Below are 24,403 nucleotides of genomic sequence, written 5' to 3' on the forward strand. Positions count from 1 at the left end.
CTCCATCCTAACTGCAATCTGCCATCTGTTGTATGCAAAACAAGCCATCGTGGCTACATCTCCAGGCACTGGAATGCTTTTTCAGTTTTCATTTCAGAGGTAGGAAATGTGCAGATTTGGGAATCAAACTCTCTTTAAAAATCTTGTATCCATTTCTTACATATCCTATAAAATAAAGACTCGATTTGCATGAATCCAAGCAGAGAAGAAAAAGAAGAGAGAGCACACGATCATTGATCCCTTGGGGCAGAGCACTTGGAGAACACATTCCGAGCATGTTATTAAAGGCAGTGTTGTGCAGTAGCGATAGCACAAAGGAGTAGGAGCAGACAGAGGGGGAGTGATCCAGGGAGAACCCAGGTATTGTGAAATTGTTTGGTGAAGTGAGAAATATCCTCCAGAGACCACTACACTTGCCGAATTTAGGGCCCTCAGTTGTATATAAATTCTAATCATCTTATCTGGTGGGAAGTAATTCTTATAACTATACCCCTTTGCCTAATACAGTCCCATTTTATAATTGTTTTACAAACAAAATTCATCTTTTTCAACCTACAATTTTTTTCTTTCCATCCCCGCCAGGCAAGGTCTCACTATGTAGACCATTCTGGCCTCGAACTCAGAGTTCACCTGCCTCTGCCTCCGGAGTGCTGGAGTCCAGCATATTCACTGTCTCACCCAAGCACAGTGAATACTTTTATAATCAGAAAAGGGAAAATTGAGTAGTTCATCCTTACAGTCCAAGCCCAAGTCCAAATTGGACTTGATTTATAAACTCCATGGACATCTCTGGTCCTGGGTATTTTATTGTGCCCTTTCCCCTCTACAACAAAGTTCTGTATTTAAAAGAGAAATTACAGGCTGATTATGTTGGACAAAATACAAATTTGAACGTACTGAATATGAGGAAAATCACAGGGTATCGTTCAGATTGTGATAGGAAAATAGCAGTTTTTTTAATTTAAATGTCAGTTGAAAAAGAGACACATAGGCTAGGAAAAAGACTCCAGAATTAGAATTGAGACATTCCTTCCATGATTCGAGTGCATATTTGACCCTCACTGAAGGTGTCTGCTTCTTCAGCCATCACACCATTATTCTGTACAGTGGCAAAGCCAATTAGTTGTTCACACGCCTTCCTCATCACACTGTAGGAGCTGTAGCACAGAATGGGGGCTCTTCACTGATTTGCTGAATGAAAACGGGGCCAGCCTCATGGTTGCTTATTATGTAGATGCTCTGAACAGAATCTGTTACATTATGGATTTTTATTACCCCAAGTAATGCAAACTGTCTAGAGCTGGGCAGGATGTCTTTGTTTAGGACTTGGCTCCTTTGAGCATTCCATTCTGAGTAAACACTTGCTGGGTGCTAAAGCTCTGCCATCCTCAGAGTCAAACTAGAATGTGCATCTTCTCATCCTCAGACCCTTGCCCAGGTGTCTGAGTTGTCATCTCTTAGAGCTGGAGGAGGCACACTCCAGCAGCACACCTCTCCCTCCAGCTAGCACAGGCCCTGACACAAGTCAGCAGACGTGTTTGCACTGGCTTTGAAGATCTGTATCAACTCAAGTGCTGAGGAAGCTGCTTCGTCTCCTTGAGGACAACAAGAGGCCATTAGTGTGGTGCAAACCACAGACTGAGGGCTTTTAAAAAGGAATATGCGTTAACTTTTTTCTCTCCTGTTCCTCACCGTCTTTCCCTCTCATACATTCCCATTAATGTCAGTAAATAAGTGAGAATGAAACATGTTCCCACAAAAAGTATGTACTACCATTTAAGATCTCGAAGAAGAGTGCTCCCCAAAGGCCAAGAACCATTCAAAAACAAGCTAGCTGAAGATGCCAGAGTGCGGAACCTCACTCACTACTTTACTTGTTCTCTAAAGGAAGAAATAACACGGTACCTCATTTAGGGAGACTTAGCCTCCACAGTCATGAGACACAGATAGTGCAGCTAAGATTTGGTGGCCATTTATGCCCCCCTCTGCACATTATCACCATGAAAGATGTAAACAGAGGCTGAGTTTTCCTATCCTGATCACCCAGTTCCAAATAAACATGCAGAGGCTTATATATGAATATAAAATGTTTGTCCAATAGCTCAGGCTTATTACTAACTAGCTCTTACACTTAAATTAACCCATTTCTATTCATTGATGTATTGCCATGTGGCTCATGGCTTTACCCGTCCTCCAGCATCTTGCTTCTTGAGTGGCTGGTTCTCATCTCTCTAGACTCTACCCTTCTTCATCCCAGTCCTCAGTTTGACTGTCCCGCCTAACTTTATCTTGTTTTGCAATAGGCTAAACAGCTTTATTTTTAACCAATGAGAGTAATATATATTCACAGCATGCAGAAGGATCACCCCACACCTCCTGGGGAGGTGTATGCAGTACCTGGCTTCAAAGCATCCCAGTTGGAACTCTATAGACCTGCCCAACTAGACCCTGGCTTGAGAGAGATGCTTTCAGTCTGAAAGGTTGAACACAGACTCCTAAGAAAAACAGAGCTCAAAGTTATCCCATTCATGATGTCTCCACTCATTTTATTATAATGGTTATCTTGGTATCTTTTTAGCACAAAGGTCATTAATATATAAAACCACAGAAAGGCTAGTTTTTTGTTGTTTGTTTCATAATGCCAATTTGCCTGACTAAGATATATTTTTTTAAATGCTAAGCATCACCATAAAAAACTAACATGTCTCCTTTGTTCAAAAATTCTATGATCTGCCTGGAATTTTGAGCTTTGAAGTTAGTACTAAAATTTGAGAAATAGCTTAAGGTTATTGACTCATTCCTCCCTGACAGGTGAAGTCATGAACCAGCACTAACCACAGCAATTATGGCATTAAAATGTCAAGAAATTAGAGGTCAGAATAACAGATAATTTTCTTCTCTGTGTCAGATTAAAAATTGGCATTCTTTGACAGTTTAGGATCTCTGGCAGAGAAAATGATGACAGCTTAACTTATTTTATACTTGTAAAGCAGTAATTGATAGTAAACTTTATCTTGACAGCTTCTGGGCAGGAACATGACAGCGCAGTTCTGGTACAAAGCTCCTTAATATGTAAACACTAGGTCTGCTGGAGAGTAGAGATTTATTTAAACTGTCTTAAGTCTTGTCTTACATCATTATCTTCTGGGTTCTTTTCTCATGATGGCTCAACTATTTGGGCAGTGGTTTTGAAGCATGATAATGAATAAATATTCTTTCTTCTCCTTATCCCGTATTAATAAAAACCACCGTTTTCTTCATATTCGTACCTACCAAATGACCTGCATAGGAAACAGGGTTCTGGGTTAGTAGTCACTGGGTGCTGTGCTTTCCTTCCTCCCTGCTCCTCAAGTGTGATCCAAAGCCCAGCAGAATCCCAGCCTCTGGGAGCTTGTTAGAACTTCTGGCTAGAAACTTAAGCTTCCCTAACATGACTCAGAAGAGCATTCAACAGGGCCCATGGGGGACTTGATGTTAGAGATTTAGTTTTCTAAACATATTTTGGGTGTGGGGTGTGGGTGTGGGTGTGTGTGTATGGGTGGTGTGTGTGTGTGTATGGGTGGTGTGTGTGTGTATGGGTGGTGTGTGTGTGTGTGTGTGTGTGTGTGTGTAGTATTTATATGTCTGTGCTTGGGTACCACACTGTGTGTGTGGAGGTCCTGGGACAACTTAAGGATGTCAGCTCTCCTTCCAACATAGTATTCCTAGGGACTGAACTCGGGCTTTTAGGCTTAGCGGCAGGTGCCTTTACCCACTGAGCCTTTTCAGCAGCCCAAGAAAGTGGAGTTGGAGGTTTGTCCTACATTAGATGTGTTAGAACTACTTGAGACGCTTCTGCTTTCCCATACATGTAGAGAGAATAGAGAATAGCATACTGGAGGTCACCCAGTCTCATCTCATTGCATCTACTCCTCCAGCCCTGGATCCACCACTGTTTCAAACATACATCCCATGCCCAGAAAGATATCCTAGCAACATCCACTGTGTCTTTCTTCCTGTCCTATGGCTATTAAGAACAAAAAGACTAACACTCTGTGTCTTGTTCTAAGCAAATATTTCTGTCCTCAATTATTATTTATAGCTATAATTTTTCTTTCAATGTCAATAGTTTAGTTTTGTTAAAAATTTATTTGAATTTATATGTTTCTGCATAAGTTTATATATGCAGCACATGCATGCAGTGCCGATGGAGGCCAGCAGAGGACATAAGATTCCCCTAGAATTGGAGTAACAGGCCATGTGAGCCTCCATGTGAGTGCTGAGAAAAAAACCCAGGTTCTCTGCAAGAGCAGCCAGTGCTCTTAACTGCTGAGGATCTCTCCATTTGCTCAAGGTCATTAGTTTTCCAGAAGTTAACATAAGTAGGGTACTGGTGTTGAAGGTGAACCTGTGCAACAGGAGAAAACGTCGAGTCAGCATCCTGCAGAAGCTGTCAGCTCACGCCAAACAAATGACCAAGAGTGCTAAGTTCTGAGCTGACATAAAACTTGTCATCATACCTATTACCAACCTCACTGAAAATAAAAATGATTGAAATGACTCACCCTGGGACACCGAGAGGTAGACACATAAGCTGGTACCTGGAACATAAGGGTCATGCAGTGTTTATATAGTTACAGATATACTCATCAATTTTGTATTTTAAAATATTCAATACATTTTAATATTACCAGCAATCACCAAAAAATGTGCTATTTTTCCATCTAGCTGTCTTTACTTAGGCAGGCTGTGCTTTGATCTCTCTTTTGATCTGCCACGGGTAACAGAGCTGCTCTCTGTGTGTGCTCTGAGGAGAGCGTGCCCACAGGAGGTAGGCTACATCACTTCAATTTCACTTCATTTTCTTGCTGAAATGTTCCTTGCTACTACAGAGCACTAACATGATAGGGCTGTCAAGAACCAGCAAGACAGATGTGTCTGTATCCAAAACAGCTGCTGCTGACTTCCCCAGAGAGATGAGTTCATAAAGTTCATAAAGGGAAACAAATCAACGTACTTTTCATTTACTGATGATGTAAATGAAAAGACAGTCTCAGCACTGATGGCTGAGACTCACCCTCCTCTGTGTCTATCAGCCCTTCCCTCCTTGCACCCCTGATGTCTCCCTTTGAGATAACCAGGGTATCAAGGAATGCTGCCTTGATCCTCTAGGTTTAGCTTTTGTGGGTTCAGTCCTCCATCTGTGAGCCATGAACGAGCTACCTCAATGGGCTGCAGCACGTGGCATTTGCTCACAGAGCCATGGGGTCTCATTATCTTCATACTGGCTGATCAGGACTCTTCTCCTAAACAGCTTTTCAGAGAAATGATCACAATGAATGAGCAAAAAGATAGCTGATGATGATCTCCTAAATGGCCTTAAATAAATCTCTCCTATACTACATTGAAATTTTTAACAAGTTCAAAATCCAAATTAAATGCAACAAGCACCCCTATGATTTGATTAGCGAAGCACACATAGTCATAAGGTGTTCTTTGGAGTTTGGGTGTCAGGAAGAAAATACCACAACCCAAATCCCTGTGTTTCATATCTGCAGCACTGGGGCTTACATGCAGATTGGTTAATAAACTTTGAGTGTAGAAGTTAGTATCAAAGAAATCGATGGCACACATTGAATGGTGCTTAGCTAATCTGTAATTTGGGTTTCTCTTTTCTCATTGGACCTTACAGTGTCCTTAGTCAGTTTCTTGTCTCCCCCACAAAAACATGAGGTGCAGCTAGACAGCCTCACATGTATATCAGATATTTTTCCTCCTCTTTGTGTTATTTTCATTATGTGCTACTGAGAAATGATAATTGTCAATTTTCAGAAAAGCTTTTATAGTTCCCCACAGTGAAGATGACAACTGCTGTTTGTAAAATAAATGCCTGGAAGCCACCTTCCATCTCCTATCAGCATCGGGCTTAGTCATGTTACCACTGTCATCTGCTTCAGTTTGTGGGAATGGCTATCACTCAGTCATTTCAGTTAGATAGTCAGGATTCATGTAAAGTTTCAGACACACTGATAACGGCCCAATTTAAAGTTGTTTGAAATCTCAATGCAGTCTTTGTAAATTGTTGTTTCCCATTTATGTCAAAACCAGAGGCCATTTTATTCTGTTGAATTAATACTGTGATATTTTGAATATGAGTTTGGCTTGATAACAAGACATGCTTCATTTTGGACTATTGATGTCCCCACCTGGTGAATTTGTGTCCCTGTGTTCTGCACACCAGGTCAAACCTTGAGCTTCTTCTCTTTTTTGGTAACTCCCTTCTGTAATTAGACACTCCACCTTACAAGGCCACCACCTGCATACCTGCCCCCTCTCACTACTTCCAGTACCCACCTGCCCACAGCTTCTTCCTCTCCTTCTCCCTGTCTCCTGAGTCAACCAGCGGAGAAGGCATTTCACAGACAGCTCTTCAGCCAGGACAGGTTTGACGGGGTATTGCCCTGGATGCTCTGGGTTGTACCCTTGGGGGTTCAGCCCTCTGTTCATGAAAGAAGAGTGCTGAAGTGAACAAAGAACCCCAAACAGGAAAGCCTCCTTAAGACATCATCTCCCTCTGGACACAGTGAGTGCAGACTGCAGAGACCCCTGCCCCCCCCCCCAGGGAGCTCATAGCAGGGCCCTCTGTAAGGTCTTCCTCAGTAAAATGGCTCTTGATGGAGAACAGTTGTACTCCAGTCTGTCCCGTCCTGACATGTAGCAAAGATAAGCAGCACCTGTCTCACTCACTGGTCACACCTTTGCACTAATCTCTGGGGATCTCAGCACATAACCTGTCAAAGGGACACTGAAGGCTTCCTTTAAAAGAAAACCTCTGCCACATGGATGAACCTTGGGGACATTGTACTAAGTAAAACAATTTGGTCACAAAGCAAAACAAAACAAAAAAGCAACAGACACCCCATACCACCCCTAACCCCCACATATAAATAGAAATATTCCACTTAGAAGAGAAGTCTGCATCAGCCACTATCACAGAGGAGGGAGCAGAATGGTGGTTACCAGGGATTAAAGGAGAGGGGAGGGTAGACTTTTGTTTAGTGTATCCAGACGTTTCGTTTTACAAGATCTAAGGAGCGATGGTGATAAGTTGCACAGCAATGTATTATATGTACTGCACAACTATATGTAAAATGGCTAAAATAATAAACCATGTTTTATAGGCATCTAAAATTGCGTTAAGAGGTAATAGAGTTTAATATTGGTCCTTGTTAAAGAGGTGTAGGCAAGATACAGAGGTTCAGGAAGAGAAAGCAAAACACTTGAAGGCTAACACACTCAGGCCCCAGGTAAGAGGGGAAAGTGCTAGAAGAGAGATAGCAAGAGATATGTTGTCCTGCATAAACCGTGACCTGAGGCAAGAGTCCAGCCTGGCCACGGCTAAAACAAGACCTGGCAAGGAGAGCCACACAGAAAATCCCTCAGCCTCCTGCATCCTGTGCTAAGCTTGGCTCTCCTGAATCCAGGGGGAAAGGCCAAGAGCAAGGAGTGTAGTGAGGAGGTTTGTGGAGGCCCATGGATGGGAGCCAAAGAAGACGGGTGTCCAGCACAGCATCCATCCCCCTTGCAATGTTGCTTCCAGCTAAGCAAGTGTACTGGAGACATCCAAGGCAGGTCAGCCACTACCAGCTGCGTTAAAAACCCATGCTTTGTTCCTTAGATTTGAGCACATGGTCACTTCAAGTACAAAATCTGAGAGAACTTGCCATCAGCAGAACTGGATTAATTATAAAAGAGGAAATATTCTGGATGGGAGATTTTCTGTCAGGATAGATATCTGTTAAGTCGCTTATGTAACATCATTATGATTGACCATTCCAAGGAGATGGAACTGTAGAAAGTAAGTCCTCTCTTCACCCTCAGAGACTTGAACCAAAAACCAAGGCAGGTGACAATAAACCCGAGCTGCTCCTGAGAGCCTGGGCTGAAAGGGCCTTCCAAGCCAAGGCAAATCGGTTCTTTTCTTTTAACTGGAGTTAGCAAATAGTTGCTTACATATTCAATAATTTTGCCAGAATAGATTTTTTTATTCTTAATGTAGGTGATTATTAAATCAATAATAAAAACATTTGTATTTCTACTTGTGGTTTCTCTGAGGAACTAGAAACAGTTGACTATAAAACAGCACTTTAATTTTTTATATAGTTTAATGTTTAAAAGCAAGAAATGATGGAGTGCATATATTATTTTCTTGATTTACTTTGTTCTTGGTTTTCCAGCATTAAAAAGTAATGCTTTATATGATCTTGTTTTATCACAACAATAAACCAAAAACAAAGCTTATCAGTTTAAAAAAAAAAAAAGCTTATCAGTTAAAATATATTCTACCACTAAGTCGCCTTTCTTTTGCTCATTCTCAAAGTTGCATTGTTTTCTCATTTTTTATGTGATTAGGGAAATTACAGGTAGAACAGAAAGATGATACATTTATTATATTTGCCATGTCAAATGTATGTATGTATGTATGTATGTATGTATGTATGTATTGGGGGGTATGGAAACAACAGCAGCTCTTAAGTGTTAAAATCACTGTAACAATGAGATAAGTGCAAGACAAGGTAAAATGGTCAAATTTTTTTCCCTCTCTTCTCAAACAATCGTTTTTCTTTTCTTTCTTTCTTTCTCTTTTTTTTTTTTTCTTGAATTTTTTTGAAAACCGAATAGAGTTGGTGACTCTAAAGCAGCCACATTGGAAAGTCTGTGTCTACATAGATGATAGGTCCCCCTTGGCCACATAGATGGAGCCCCTCTCAATTAACCTTCTCCCAGGCTGTACACTCTTGCACTCAAGGTAACACATGCCTCCAGCAGGTCACATGCAATTAGGGTAGAGTTGCATATAAATGGTTAGAGGAGGGGCTGGATACTCAGGTGTTGATCCAGTGACCTTCCCCACCCCTATCCTTCAGTTAGGGAATGTCAACAATTCACATCAGAGATCCTGGTTGATATCTGCTAGCAGGAACACTTGATTTGATGAAGATAGCAGCTTTTTGATAGGAGCTTTTTTGATGTCAACCAGGTTGACAACAGTTAGAAGGAGAAGGAGGTAGGAGGGCAGAGAATGAGGGAGGAAGGAAAAACTAGTTTTAAAGATTCTATGGAAGAAAAAATGCATCCAGGTTAAATTTACCTACATTATGGGCAGAACAGAGTTAAGTAGTTTTTATCTATTGCACAGCAAGGGTCTGCTACAAGTGTCCTGGATTTTGACTTTCACTTGTTTATGAAGTGTTTCCTCGGGACAGGCACATGTGTAACACACAGGCACATATAACTAACCTACTTGTGTATCTTCTGAGGATTTAGTGCCAGATTGTTCACAGAGGAGGAACTTTGTTAGAAGGTGTCTTAGTTAGGGTGTCCATTGCAGTGATGAGACACCATGATCACAGCAACTCTTATAAAGGGAAATATTCAATGGAGGTAGCCACAGTTTTAGAGGTTTAGTCCATTGTTATCACGGCAGGGAGAATGGAGGCTGGGAGTTTGGTGGCATGCAGGCAGACATGGTGGAGGCCACATCTTGATCAGAAGGCAACAGGAAATGGTCTGTGACACCAGTGGTATCTTGAGCATAGGAGACCTCAAAGCCCACCCACACAGTGATACACTTCCTCCAACAAGGCCACTCCTACTTTAGCAATGCCACACCTCCTAATAGTGCTACTCCCCATGAGATTATGGGGGCCAATTACATTGAAACTACCACAGAAGGGGAGGCAGAGAGGACAGAAAACAGTTAAGCAAGGTGACCAGCAGGTTAGAGGAGGGCAGTGTGCTGCACTACAGCTGCCATACAAGGGTCCTCTGCGCATGTGTGTAGGGCATCTTGTTAACTCATGAATTGCAAAAGGTGCTTCTCCTTGGAAACTGAGGGAGTTTCTGGCTCCATCTTCCTCCAAATGGGTACCATTGTGTATCAGCCTTGACTAATGAGGAAGACAAATCTAGAGAGAGCCTTTGAAAGTCAGTGAGAAGAAGGCCTGATTTCAGATGTGACTGACTATAATTTGATTGGTGGGCACCAGAGTGTTTTACTATAAGAGCCTAACAAGACAGAGGACAGTGAAGATAACAGAGAAAGTGATCCTCCTGGGTCCTTTCCCTACTGGGAGCTTTATATTACAACTAAGCAGATAAGACCAAGGGTCATCTGTGTATGAAGTGCAAAAGTCACCGGCCGCCATCTTATTTCTTCACCTTTGTATATAGCACACAGCACATTTCTGTGTCCTTGCCTGCCTGTCCTTGCAGAATCCTAAATGCTCAAATCTCCTTGAGGTGTTGAACACACCTGCTTAATGATAGACCCTTGAGAGACAGATGCTAAGCATTTAATGACTGACCAATGAAAATTCTGCAGAGTAACAAAAAAATTAGTTCAGAATCACTATAGAACAATTGTCAGGTTTTAAAAAACCAACTTGAACTTTTATTTCTATCTGAGCAGTTCATAATAGAAAACTAAAGTGGTCTTCCTTCTGAAATCAGTTGGTGAGATAGTGAGCTCTGGCATGTAGTAGTTACAGTCCATGAATACCCTAGAGACCACACAAATCCAAATGGCTTCTTCATTTATAGCAATGGCCATTACATTCTAGGTGCACAAACCTTAGTACACAAGTCAACACCACAATTTGGAGTACAACTGGGCATTCTACCCATGGCTGATTCCCCAATTCAGAATGAGCATCCAATGGTACTACTGCCTACCTCCATATTGAAATGTTCCTCCAATGGTACCTGCCTACCTCCATCAAAAATGTGTAACATTTTCCTGAGCTATTTCTAAATAGCTAGAAATATTTCTAAAACCTGAAGCTACTAACAGCCCCGACATCCACTAACAGGGAAATTTCTAAGTTGTGCTAAACTGATAATAGGACACTGCTCAACATAAAAAATGAATAGTGATGGATACAAGAATGGATATCACAGACATTATGTTGATCCACAAAGGGCACATAAGTAAAATGTTTACCTTATGGTTTGTTTTCTAGAAATTCCAGAAAAGATTGATAAGCATGGGAAGTGGTTAACTTGTTGGGGTGTGGACTGTGACAGTTGGCTAAAGAGAGATAAAAAGTTGCCCATACACATGTTTACATTCCTGTAACCATCACAAAGATCAAGAGAAGGAAACTTCCAACTCCATCCCTAAGTCTTCTGTCTTGATGAAGAGAAGAACTGTGTGTCTACTTTGTCTTTGTCTTGCTTGAACCTTAAATACAAATTTGTGTAAGTGTGCGGGAAAACTCCAAGATCTGGGACAGCAAGATGGCTCAGCAGGGAAAGGTGCTAGCCACTGAGCCTGATGCTCAGGTTCCACAAGGTGGAAAGAGAACTGACTGTCTCAAGTTATCCTCTGGTCTTCACATGTATGTCATTGTGAATGTGGTCCACATGTATCTGTACATTCATAATAGTTAATATAATTTAAAAGCCCATGATTCCAGTTTAGAGATCGCAAACCTAATAAGCAGTGCAGCTTTCTAAGAATAAGCCAACCCATGTTTTCATGTCACCAGCCAAAGCATTGTCCACCAAGGACCCTGTCTAAGTGTTGCAGCTCTGAGGGGAAAGATAACCCCAATGCAAGTGTTGCAGCTCTGAGAGGAAAGATAACCCCAATGCAAGTGTTGCAGCTCTGAGAGGAAAGATAACCCCAATGCAAGTGTTGCAGCTCTGAGGGGAAAGATAACCCCAATGCAAGTGTTGCAGCTCTGAGGGGAAAAGTTTCCCCAATGCAGGTGTTACAACTTTGAAGGGAAAGGTATCCTGTCAGGAGCCAAGTAATGCAACAAAGTCACACCACACAACAAACCTCACACAACAGATTGATCAGGAAAGACACAAGAGGGTGGCTACCTCTGCTCAGGGAGAAGCAGCAAGGAACTGAGAGAGGCAGGCTTATGTAGGGTTTTTGGGGTACAGAGTTTTCCAGGATAGAGATTTCCAGGGTAGGGATTGGTGGGATTTCGAGCTCAGAGATCGGTGGGTTTTCAGGTCTTGAGCTTTGGGCTTTTTATTCTGTAGGGTGGAGCTTGGCCACTTGTGTCTGGAGTGGCTGGGTCTGTTCTGTGGGTGGAGCCTGTGGTTGGAGGTCATCATGTGGGGCCTGCACCTGGAGTGGCTTACACTCTGTGTTCTTTGAAGTTTGTAGACCACCGAAAGCTTGGCAACCACATTTGTCTTTGAGAAATCTCAAGTGCTGCACCTGTTACCTGTGTGGACTGTGTTTCATACAGGGATTGTTACTAGAATCCCTTGACTCTGAGGCGTACATCTTCTGATAGTGGCTAGCTTCTCAGTGAAGAAATTGAGTTGGCAGGCTCATTCCCAAACATCTTCTAATACTGGAGAACTTCTTAGTAAAGGAAGTTGGGTTGACAGACTCCTTTCCAAAGTTCAGTCTTATGCCATATACCTTGCTCATTCATCCTTTTGAGCATTCAGAATAACTAGACTAAGAGAGCATTCACAAATGCCAGCATCTACAATAGCTCGGTAGGGATGAAGCAAGTGAAACATGCAGTCTGGGCTTGTCTCCACCACAGTCCTCCCTATTGTGTGCATTCATGTGCATATCTGATTTCCTTCCCGGGCTGCAGACTTCCTGAGGGCAGTGTGGATGTTGACTAAGCATTCAGATGTTTGTCAACCTAATTGCTTGTAGTGGCACTGAACTGTTGGAAGTAATGGCTTCTTGTGTTTCCTCTACCCCAGTGTTCATGTGCTTTTCATTTTTTGGACCAACTTCCAGCTTGGCCCAGATACCTCACTAGTGCCCCACTTTTGTAGTCAGCAAATATCGGAAGACTGAGCCACAGTCCTCACCTGCAGAGAGTCAAACTGAGCAAACAGACAGACACATAGTCAAATGTTCAATTCCATAACAGAGGGAGGAACTGTACTTTGAGATTATGGGGGAAGCAGGTGATGACATGTAGAGTCCCAGCCCAACAACAGCATCAGTAGAGGACTTCCTCTTGCATGAGGAGGATCTCTCAGGACAGCGACTTAATCAGATTCCTAAACTGTATGCTGGGCCCTACATCACAGCAGGCTGGTCACCTATCCCAGTATCTCTGCTGAACAGGAGATACCAATGCCTCCCTTAAAGCATATGGGGAGAACAGGTGTAGAGGGATAGAAAAGAGAGGCAGCAGGCTCCACTGGCCGATGTCTAGTAATGGCCAGAGGTGAAACCATGCTTTTCTGACATCAATAAGAACTAAGATTTTCTAATTCAGAAGGGAAAGACTACTTGGAAGGCAGGAACACAGGATACCTAATAGATAAATTCTAAAATACAGTCCTTTGGTGCACAAAACCATCTGATACAAGGAAGAAAGCACAATCCCAGAAGAGAAATTTGGAATTGGAATGTTCTGCCTCAGTCCAAAGGGATCACCAAAGAGCACTGAACAAGAAATTTCTGGAAATTACACCAATATCCTAACATTTTCTGGTATAATTTTGATACTTCTGTTTGTGAAACAAAGTTAAAGTAAGTGGGAGATGCTGGCTGACTCTTCATCCAGTGAGTGTTTAGGGGCTCCCTAAATACGGGGCAGTGACTGAAGGTCAGAAGTGTTTGATGTTAGCCCCGTCTTCTCGCCCCTATGAGGTTCTTTTGCTTGGAGGAGTAAAAGTGCAGACCACAGTGTCTATTGCTACAAAGACTTCAGTTGATATTGGACATTTGCTGGCTAGGACAGCTTTAACAGTAAAATTACTGCTTTACTCCAGAAATAATTCTCAAGAGTTATTGTAATAATGTGAAGCCAACTAGAAATGGTCTCTTTCCCCCTTTTATAACCATAAATCTTGCAATGGGGAGACACAGTGTGGTGGTACCTACATGAATACAATTTAGCTGAATAGTCACACTTAGCATTTGAATGGACATCATGAAAATAAATGTTACATTAAAACTGGACAGCACTTAAGGAGATTTAATAATTCATCCCATTGTCACTGCAAATAAATGAACCAAAGCCCCTTTTATGCAGTTGTTAAAATATGGTGGATAATGATCCATTCATGTTTAATATTGCTAATAAATTTGAAAGTTCACATTTTTACTGATAAACATTTTCTTGAAATGCAGTGTAGAGGGACAGATGGTTAAATTTAAGTACTTTATAAATGAGAATTGTAGATAGTGATGCGATTAGTGGCAGTGTTGTGTCAAGAGCCATATACCAGCTTACCTGCACTCCTTCCAGTGCTCAGCAGTGGGCTTCGTATTTCACTTTTATGTGCACCAAATTGCACATGATTGTAGCGGGAAACTAGCATGGTAACCGAATAATGATCATAGTAAATATTGTGTTTTTCCTTGTTGACTTAAATTACACATTTACAATATCTCAGGAAAAATCTTATTAGTCTAATTTAGTATGTTGAAATATTTTACCTATAAAATTTATGTATAGGAGAAATACTTAAGTCTCTAAACACACAGTTGCACGTATACAGACACATGGGCATGCACATGCATGCAGTGTTATATTGTGTGATCCAGACAGTTTGAGGTGGAAATTAGTTTTATTCAACGGGAGCCATACACTTTTAGTATTCATATCTACACAGTCTTTAATAAAATACTGCAAATAGCTCAAGATACCCAAAGAATTATGTCCTAAAAAGGACTTTTCTCTAAAGTTTACGTCGGGGAAGCTGAGAGAAATTAATTCATACCTTATAAATAATATCCCAGAATCTGTCTTAAAGCACCATAGCAAGCTGAGATGTATTTTTTTTATTGAAATCTTTGCTTTATTTGATCACAACACCAAAGCCTTAGTGTTCTGACCTCGGGTTGCCCTCTGTGTCGACTGGAATGCATAATTTTCTGAATTTTATTTCATGTCGGTGGTAGACATTATGTCTCATTCTCTTTTCCTGTGAAGATTCCAGAAGCTTATTTCATTAGAGACCCCCATACATTCCTCCTTACCAAGGACTTTATTAAGGTACCTGTGTTGTATCTAGTGTTAAAGGTGGTTTTTGGTCTTTAACTGCATGCATGGATGCACAGATTAGCATTTCCACATTTAACTCCAGCTTCTGGTGATGAGAACAGTGCTATGCTTAACTGAAGCATGATTAGAAGAAGTAAAGCTTGTCCACAAAATACTAACCCTCGGAGGAGTCCGCACCATGAGAAAAGAGCACTCATGGAACTTTCTAGACTCCTTTCATGGCTGACTTGAACTCCACTTGCATTGTCAGGAGTGTGATGACCTCTCTTTTGACACATATTGATTATGACAGTCACCCTCCTTGCCCTGCAGGCCATGGAAGCACAGATACAGAATTTTGGACAGACGCCATCTCAGTTGCTCATCGAGCCACATCCGCCTCGGAGCTCAGCCATGCACCTGGTAAGGCATCAGCCTGTGGAGGCATTTTTCTCTCCTTTGTACCCAGCTAGAAAGCAAATAAAATGGTGTTTCAGTAATATTTTCAGGGGCTCTCCATTTATCTGTTGCCCCTGAAGCTCAAGGGCATGCTAGAAGGAAGTGTGGTTTCTCCTCTTCAGTCCTGCTTATTAAGTGAGCCCAATCTTGGGCTCACAAAGGCAGCATCTACTTCTCCATAAGCCTATTAGTGTACACAGAGGCGCACACACTGGCCCCAAATTAAATTAGATCTGTAAATTACTACGCAGTATAAACACAAGCCGTAGAAGAGTGGTTCATTTTAAGAAAAGTGAATGCTTCTAAAGGCAATCTGTGGCTCCTGCCAAGCGGCTATGAGACAAAACAGGCTGGTTACAAGTAAGGGCTCCAAAGTCAGATAGGAACCAAACACCATTTCTGCCACTAACTAGTGACTGTGGCTGAGTACTTAACAGCAGTGTGCTGACATTTCAGCATCTAAAGCATAGGGGTGACAGACATTCCTGCACTGACATTCTAAGGCCTGCTTCTGAGCCTCTCTTAGGCCAGCCCCTGTGATCGAAGCCCCCAGTAGATGCTACCTGGCCTCATCAGGAGCTGATCATGTTAGACCTTCAGTACTGTTTTACAAGGAAAAAATCGTAATCTTTATGTTTTATTCATTTTTTTTCTTTTTTCTTTTTTTTTTTTTTTTTTTTTGGTTTTTCGAGACAGGGTTTCTCTGTGTAGCTTTGCGCCTTTCCTGGATCTCGCGCTGTAGACCAGGCTGGCCTCGAACTCACAGAGATCCGACTGCCTCTGCCTCCCGAGTGCTGGGATTAAAGGCGTGCACCACCACCACTCAGCTTGTTTTATTCAAAAATTTGAAGGTCCATGTTTATAACAAAGCAGTCCTTTTTCAGTTTATCAGCAAATAGGGAACATTCCCCCTTTTATTTAATTCAATGAAGACAAAACAAAAAACAAAAAAACTTGCTGAGATACTTCTAATGTATTTTTCAAACTGTGATCTTTCACTTTTTAAAAAATAAATGTACAAATGTTTAGAGACAGAAATAGTTGCAGATGAATTCTCAAATGATCTATGTGTATCCACCATCCTGGAGACAAGCTCTTCAGCGACGTGAAAAGCTCTGAGAGAGGATGGCAGTGGGTGTGTGTCAGTAAGCCTGTAAGCCAGTGTTTCTCTGATGGAAGGAATGTTTATCCCTTTCATTTACTTAATGTACTTTTGAGCACTCCATGTGTCACAGGACTAAACAGTGAGGCCCAGTGTCAGGTATGTCCTCCATACCACCAAGAAGCAGGCAGTCTACACCTGGGGAAACAGAGCTACATGCTTGCTTTAAACCTCGCCACAGTGGCCAGCCAGTCCAGTAGGCACAGTGGGTGTCTTGATTGCATTTGGTCCTTCTGTGTAACAAAACAGAAGGATCGGCATGTGACACAGGTCTTTCCCAGATGACTCTCAGCCATGGGACAGACCATGTGGTCCACACTGCCTGAAAGAGTCTCTTATACCTGTTGTATGAAATGGCTTGGTGGGAGAGTTTTAGTCCACATTTCTTTTCTCTGTTTTTAATGATGATGGTGACGATGATAACTATCCTGGGGAAATGCCCAGTTAGAACTCACTACCTTCCTACAAGGAATTATTGGATACCAAATTGACATGGAGCTGTTAAAACAAAATGAGCTTTCTAAACTCATGCTCCATAGAGAAAATCCTCAAACATGCATGAAAGCCAAGTAGTAATTATTTCCAGCATTCTTATTTTATGTTTTTGTTATAGTGCTCTGTAGTGCTTGTAGTATCTGCTGTCATCTCATATGCTAGATGTTTAAGAAGAAAAGCTCAAAAAATCAAAAGGATTGACCCACAGTGAACTGAACCTGTAAGAGAGAGGAGGCAGAAGCCCTGAACAGTAGTAGGTCAGATATGTGAAGACACTGGCCAGAGCACCAGGCTGCTCTGCAGGTGGTTAGGTTTTAATCATTTACACTGTGGCCCTAGGTTAGCCCAATAAAGATGACATCTACCAGCCAAATCACTTTATATTTCATGCTAACAACATCAGCCACTGATTGACTAATTTTCCATCAAATTGGTTTTTTAACTTCCCTGAACAATTATGTTGCATCTTGTGGCTATGTCTGTGAGCTGACTGTTCACAGAACAACCTGGCCGTGTACAAATTGAGGCTGACTCTTAGCAACAGAGAGTAAATACTGCCTTGGTGACTTAAGAGGCCCTGCCCTGTCTTCTCTGTGCCTTCTTCAGGGGAAGCTGCTCTATCTGGGATGCCCTGGCCTGGGAGACAGTTCAAATGGCTTGGAGGTCCTGCCTGTGCTCATGCTAGCCTTGTCTGTTTGCACCTCCTATCCCCAGACCTTCAACTAACCGAGTTATCCTTTCTGTTTCCTTCTGTTTCTCCCCTTTCTACTCAACAGTGTTTCCTTCCACAGAGCCCACTCATGTTTAAAGATCAGATGCAGCAGGATGTGATAATGGTGCTGAAGTTTCCGTCCAATTCTCCTGTGACCCATGTGGCTGCCAACACCCTGCCCCACTTGACTATACCTGCAGTGGTGACAGTGACCTGCAGCCGACTGTTTGCTGTGAACAGGTGGCACAACACAGTAGGTATGTGGGCTGCAGCACTCACCACAGTGTTGTTGTTTCTTTTTTTCTTTGTGTGTGGGTGGGTGGGGCGCCACCCAGCTCCCAAATAAATCACACACAGAGGCTTAATCTTACTTACTTAAGCCCGGCCTTAGCCTGACTTAGTTTCTAGCCAGCCTTTCTTAACTTATCCCATCTACCTTTTGCCTCTGGGCTTTGTTCTCTTACTTCTATAAATCTTACTCTTACTTCATGGCTTGCTATGTAACTGGGTGGCTGGCCCCTGGAATCCTCCTCCTCCTCCTCTATCTCTCCCTTCCCGATTTCTCCTTCTATATATTCTCTCTGCCTGCCAGCCCCACCTATCCTTTCTCCTATCTTGCTATTGGCCGTTCAGTTCTTTATTAAACCATCAGGCACAGTAACACAGTAACACAGCTTCACAGAGTTAAACAAATGCAACATAAATAAAAGTAACACACCATAAAATAATATTCTACAACACCACAGAGCTAAGGTGCCAGGGGCTCAGGAGTCATTACATACAGACAGCGGCAGGACAGAATGCTGTCAGGCCCAGGTGGTGGTGCAGTCTGTCCACTCCTACAGCCCTATGCTAGTGCCTTAGGTTTGGCTCCCTTCTTTCTCTGCACCCCAACAAACTTCCAAACAGAGAAAGTTTGTCTGGATTTTGTAGGCAGTAACTTCAAACCACCCTCCTTCAATGTCCTTAGTTTACTTAGCAAATATTTTAGTGCCCATTATGTGTCAAATGGTCCTAGGCTTTGAATTTCAGCGGAAACAAAACAAATATCATCTCCAGCTTTGTAGAGCTTGGTCTGTGAGAAAACGAAAACACTAAAATTGTCCAGTGATTTCACATGTGTTTGCTGCACGTTATCCATGAGAGCTCCAGCCAGCACATCTTGAAGTGATATAATGTCATCGCAAACATTTAGACATACTGATCCCTATTTAACCAGGGCAGACATAGATGTGACCAAATGATTTAGTTGGCCCAGTTCACCACTTATGGCATCCTGCAAAGCCTCAGGACTTCCACTGTCTCCAAGATTGAAAAGATGAGCCCTGATGATTTAACCTGGATCTTTCTATTCCACTGACATCTACCTCACTTGGAAAAGGGCAATGATTTATACCACACTTTACTTCCTTGAGTTTATATGTGCCTGCCTCTGGTTTATGGTTATTGGTGATATTATCAACAGGGGGTGGCGCAGCTTCTGCTGGCCCAGGAGTGTACAACAGACATCTTATGGGAAAAATAAGACTTCATTGTTCACTGGGCCTTGGCCTCTAGGACTGTTTTTCATTAAGAGAAAAAAAAAAAACTGTAAAGGGCTAAATTATTAAATTGTTCAAGAATATTATGTATAGTTATTTCATAACCATACATGAAAATATGACAAATGAACTTGGTCAGACCCCAGATGTCAGTCCCAAAAGTAGCTTTAGTAGGATGAAAGTTTTAGGTATGACTCAACTTATAACATGGATTGACTAGTCACATTATTGGGAAAGGCCCCTTGTAGGAGAGCCCCAGCTCCAGCTGGCCCCATGCCACGGAAACGCAGCCTTGTCTTGTATTCCAAGCCTACTGGTTGCTTTATAAGAAATGCTATGATGCTCTCTTTGTCCAGTTTATCACTCTTCTTGGCTTTGTATATCTCAAGGAAACCCTAAAGTCCCTGCTGTGGTGACATTTTAGGACTCCTCCATGAAGTCACATGATGGAACCAAGTTGGCACAAATTTTAAACAAATGCACATTTTATGTGGACATCATAAAACACCCTTGTTAGGAAAGGCTTCTTTTCAGATAATCTCATGGCAGCTTTCTATGCTCACTTCTTTAGGCCTCAGAGGAGCCCCAGGATACTCCTTGGATCAAGCACATCATCTTCCCATTGAGATGGACCCATTAATTGGTATGATAATATATTTGTTACTTTCTGTGGCTGTGATAAAACACGTGACCAAAAGCAACATGGGGAAGAGTTTGTTTTGGCTTGTGGTTCCAGAGGGAGAGTCCCTCATGACTGGGAAGCATTGTAGCAGGAGCCAGAACAGGAAACTGAGAGATCACATCTTCAACCAAACACAAAGCAGAGAGAGTGACAGGAAGTGTCACCTCAAAGTCAGTCCCCAGCAATGTGCTTCCTCCAGCAAGGCTCCTAGGTGTTCCACAACCTTTCCAAGCAGCGCTAACAAATTGGGGACCAAGTATTCAAACGCCTAAGCTTAGGACAGTCATTGCTCGTTGAAACCATGACAGCTAACAAAGATGCCTTGTAAAATCTCGTCTGTCTACACATTCTCGCCTGGTTGTTTGTCTCAAATACAGCTGAGTGATATATTACAACATCAACATGAAAATGACATCAGATTGTCACAAAGAGTTTTGCCAACCTCTCCATGCAATCCAGGAATGCTTCGCTGTTAAACCTCTTATGGCATTTTCTTGATGTTTTAGGAGATCATGTAAGTTGAATAGTAAAAGGCAAATAATTACACACTGCCCTGTGTTTGAGCCTCAGATATTCTTAGCAACTTTAATTATTTAAGGTAAAGAAATTGTTAAGGGAAACCAATAGTGAAAAGCACCTTCTAAAAAATTTCTATTTGATGAAGGTAAATTTGTTTTTTAAAGTAATGGCATCTGAATTGCAAACTCCTGAGCTACAACCTCTTACAGTCGCTTACAGTCATGTGGTCCATAGGCATTCTGCCCCTTGTTTTTGTGTCTGTGAGGTGGTTTATGGTGATGTTTATTCTCCTAGCTTGTGGGATTATTTAGAAAATTAAACTAAAAGAAACTTTGACATGCTATAAAAAGTTGCTCAGTTGTGCATAAGCAGTGGTATTGTGTTCTTCAGTTGATTCAGCTTTCATTTTGATGGGTCTTGGTTTTTTCTTATTCTCATCCCCAACAAGATAGCCTTGCAAAGATGCAAGCTTTGGGACTAAGAATATTTGAGTCTATCTTTGTTCCTCTGTCCACCAGACACCGACAATGAAATAGGCAGCTAGTGTGTGACCATGGTACAAACGGCTCTACTCTCAGTAACCAGACACCAGTTCTGTGGTTTTCCAGCAGCCCAGGACAATGTCAGTTCTCTCTTACTGCTTACCCTAACCAAGTAATTATTTCAGTTATTTTGCTGCTTTAGTAGATATCTACAGATGCGATTTAATTGGCATTGCAGCCTTGTGATGGTGACCTTCAGCATCTGCACTTCCTGTTTAAGAATTCAGGAAGGGATTTGCCTGAAAGGATGGCGCAGCTTCAGGGACCGGCTGGCATCCGGACAGGCACTGGGGAAATCAGAGACGTCTCTGAGTTCCTGGCTATATTCAGATTGACTCCCAGGGCTGCACACTGATTCTCTGCCTGTCTCTCTCTCCCTCAATCGCTTTCCCATCTCTTTTATTGGTCTCCTCCCCTGCCAGCCATGCTGCAAAAGGCTTGTGTTGTTGACAACCGAGGTCTTTAAAGCTACTGACCTGAAGCTCCCCATAGGCTTCCCACACACACCAGCAGCTCTCTGCCAGCGTTTCACGTGGATTGAAATACGCCGTGAGAAAGTGACAGATGGAGCAAACATTAAGATACTTTTTGATTGTGTACAAGATTTACTTCCACCTGGTTCTTACTGGACACTAATGAGCTGGAACATAGCGTGCATGTATAAAATCAAATGCATCTAAATACTTTTAATACGTTTCCAATTCATTGTCTTGGATTCCTTATATGTTCTCATTTGTTGTGAAAGAACTGAGTTTGCTGACATAGTTTTTAAGTATATGATATAGCTCATGAATAATCATTGCTACTAAAGGAATGTATATTCCTGGAGGAAAACATGTAAATCTTAACAATTTTGCATCATTGAAAGTCCATTGCTACCTCAGTGAAGCACAAATGTACTTTCCTTCCATGAGGACATGATGAAACTTTTCGGAATTGATCTTCAAATCCTTTTGTTTGTTTTTAGCAAATAATTCTGGTGTGAACAAGCGGCAGATCACAGACCTCGTGGACCAGAGCATCCAGATCAACGCCCACTGCTTTGTCGTCACAGCAGATAATCGCTACATTCTCATCTGTGGGTTTTGGGATAAGAGTTTCAGAGTTTACTCTACAGAAACAGGTAATCTTCACAACAAGAGTTTATTCCCAGTGTTCAAGAGATGTTGGAAGCATGAGGACCTAAATTCCTTTCTAACCAGCTGTCTGGCAAGCTCTAGGATCACTGAGAGGCCCTGTTTCCAAAATAAGATGGAAAATAACTAAGGAAAATATCTGATACCGACCTCTGGCCTCCACTCATGTGTGCACACACATGTGTGCACAAGCACATATGTATACCACCCATGCACTCGCAGAGAATGTATCCTCTCTAATGTGAAATCATGATAGTGTAGAGATTCTGCCACCTCCAAGTGGTCAAGGCTCAGTGACCACATTGTAAGCTAACCAGCTAGTTCTGCCTCAGAAATGAATTACTGCTTCAACTCACTACTGACCTCATTTTATACCTCAGTGACACTATCGGCCCCTCCCCACATTCAAATCCAAGATAGGAAGTAAAAACCCTCCATTGTCAGACCCAGATTCTGAAGAGAAAAATCATGGTCGTTTTATAAGAACTTTTCTTAAAAGTCACCTGTCAGTGGATTGGAATATCTTGCAAATTTGGAGGCCTGTGGCTTCTTTTCACAAATTAGTAAAATAAAATTAGATCTATTTCCATAAAGACAGTGAGTCTAAGTGGTGTCATTCTGTGCTGCAGGGAAGCTGACGCAGATTGTATTTGGCCACTGGGATGTGGTCACGTGCCTGGCCAGGTCCGAGTCCTACATTGGTGGGGACTGCTACATTGTGTCTGGATCCCGGGATGCCACCTTGCTTCTCTGGTATTGGAGTGGGAGGCACCACATCATAGGAGACAACCCCAATAGCAGTAAGTGTTTCTGACAAAGGTCCTTTCAGACAACAAGTGGCTTAAATATGTTTGTTTTGTTGTTTGATTTCCTTCATTTTTAATGGAATCTGTAAAGAACTTAAAATATGAAAGTTTAAGTGGGGGAAAAGGTGTAAAAATGAGCAATTACTGTGACTTTGGCCTGGGGAGAGTCCCAGGTCTTCTCATGATGACCACTCACTGATCCTCTCAGCTGCTGTCGCCAACACCCAGATGTCCCCAGGCTTCAAAATTTTACCTAGGCTGTTAAATGTCAGAGTTTCTCTCAAGTAAGAATCTCTGCCTGCCTTAAAATTCAGTGAGCTTTTATTTGTGCCTCAGTCAAGTGGTTCATTACTTTCTTCTATGTGGGTAGCTCTGCCTGGGATGGTCTCTCTAGTACTTCTGCTTCTCAGTGCCCTGTGTGAGGAGAAATGGCAAGAATGGCCTTTAGGTCCCACACTTCTTCCAGCTTGGGTGCATTTTATTTGGAATGCTACAAAACAGGAGACGGCGGCTGATGGACGGGAACCAAAGCCCTATCATAACACAGAAACTACAGAAATACATGCATTGAGGAAGCTGGAGTTTGTTCTCAGTGTCCATAGCTGGACTTGAAAGTGTGCTGTGAAGTGATGCTTACCTTTCGGTGTGGGGGTGAGAAGAGTGTGAAAGGGGAAGGCCTCTAGCCTATACTGTGGAGTAGGCTGTGACAAGGACTCAAGGGTTGTCTAACATGGTAAGACAATGTGTTACCAAGTCTACATTATCAATGAACATTTCCTGATAAATTTAAACAAGGTCATATCCTTATGTTCACTTCTAAAATCCCCGTCTCATCGGTAGCAGAGTCCTATTGTGTGTGTGTGTGTCGGGGGGGGGGGGGGGGGGGGTGTCACTCCACACCTGGAGTGTTGATATATGTAGTTTATCTAAGCATACCCTCTCACATTTCCAAATGTTCTTGTATGCTCTGTAGTACTGTAGCACTCCTTAAAATGTCCAAGCAGCAGGACTTTGTGTCATCCTATATATACGTTGACAAAAATTACGCATTATAAGAAAAAGGAATTTTAAAAAGCAACAGAAAAAGTTTTTATACCCAATCAGCTAACATCTTCAAAATGAAACTCAGAAAGGATAATCCAAAAAGGGAATTCATAGAGCTCTAGAGATGAATCCAAGGTGAAAGGTGTGAACTACTCTTGCAGAGAACCCAGGACTGATCCCCAGCACCCACCCATCAGGAGGCTTACAGTCTCCTATAACTCCAGTTCCAGAAGAATCTGATGCCTCTGACTTCTGTGAGCACCTGCACTTGCATGTACACCCTACACAGTTACACATACACATGGTTTTTTAAAATGACTCTTTTAAAGGGGAATT

General features: G+C 42.1%; 1 protein-coding gene across 3 annotated transcripts in view; it reads left to right on the forward strand.

The window, feature by feature from the left end:
• Nbea (neurobeachin) overlaps nucleotides 1-24,403 on the forward strand; it is a 547,801-nt gene that overhangs the window by 513,936 nt on the left and 9,462 nt on the right. For 2 of the 3 annotated variants that reach the window (XM_059265100.1, XM_059265101.1), the window contains exons 49-54: nucleotides 14,919-14,981; nucleotides 15,303-15,392; nucleotides 17,862-18,054; nucleotides 19,910-19,981; nucleotides 22,049-22,204; nucleotides 22,847-23,017. In XM_059265100.1, coding sequence (XP_059121083.1) covers nucleotides 14,919-14,981; nucleotides 15,303-15,392; nucleotides 17,862-18,054; nucleotides 19,910-19,981; nucleotides 22,049-22,204; nucleotides 22,847-23,017 — 745 coding nt within the window. The remainder of the gene's footprint in view (nucleotides 1-14,918; nucleotides 14,982-15,302; nucleotides 15,393-17,861; nucleotides 18,055-19,909; nucleotides 19,982-22,048; nucleotides 22,205-22,846; nucleotides 23,018-24,403) is intronic. The other variant, XM_059265102.1, reaches the window with a different exon arrangement.

The sequence above is a fragment of the Peromyscus eremicus genome, chromosome 6 (genome assembly GCF_949786415.1).
Source record: "Peromyscus eremicus chromosome 6, PerEre_H2_v1, whole genome shotgun sequence".
In the NCBI taxonomy this organism is placed as follows: Eukaryota; Metazoa; Chordata; class Mammalia; order Rodentia; family Cricetidae; genus Peromyscus; species Peromyscus eremicus.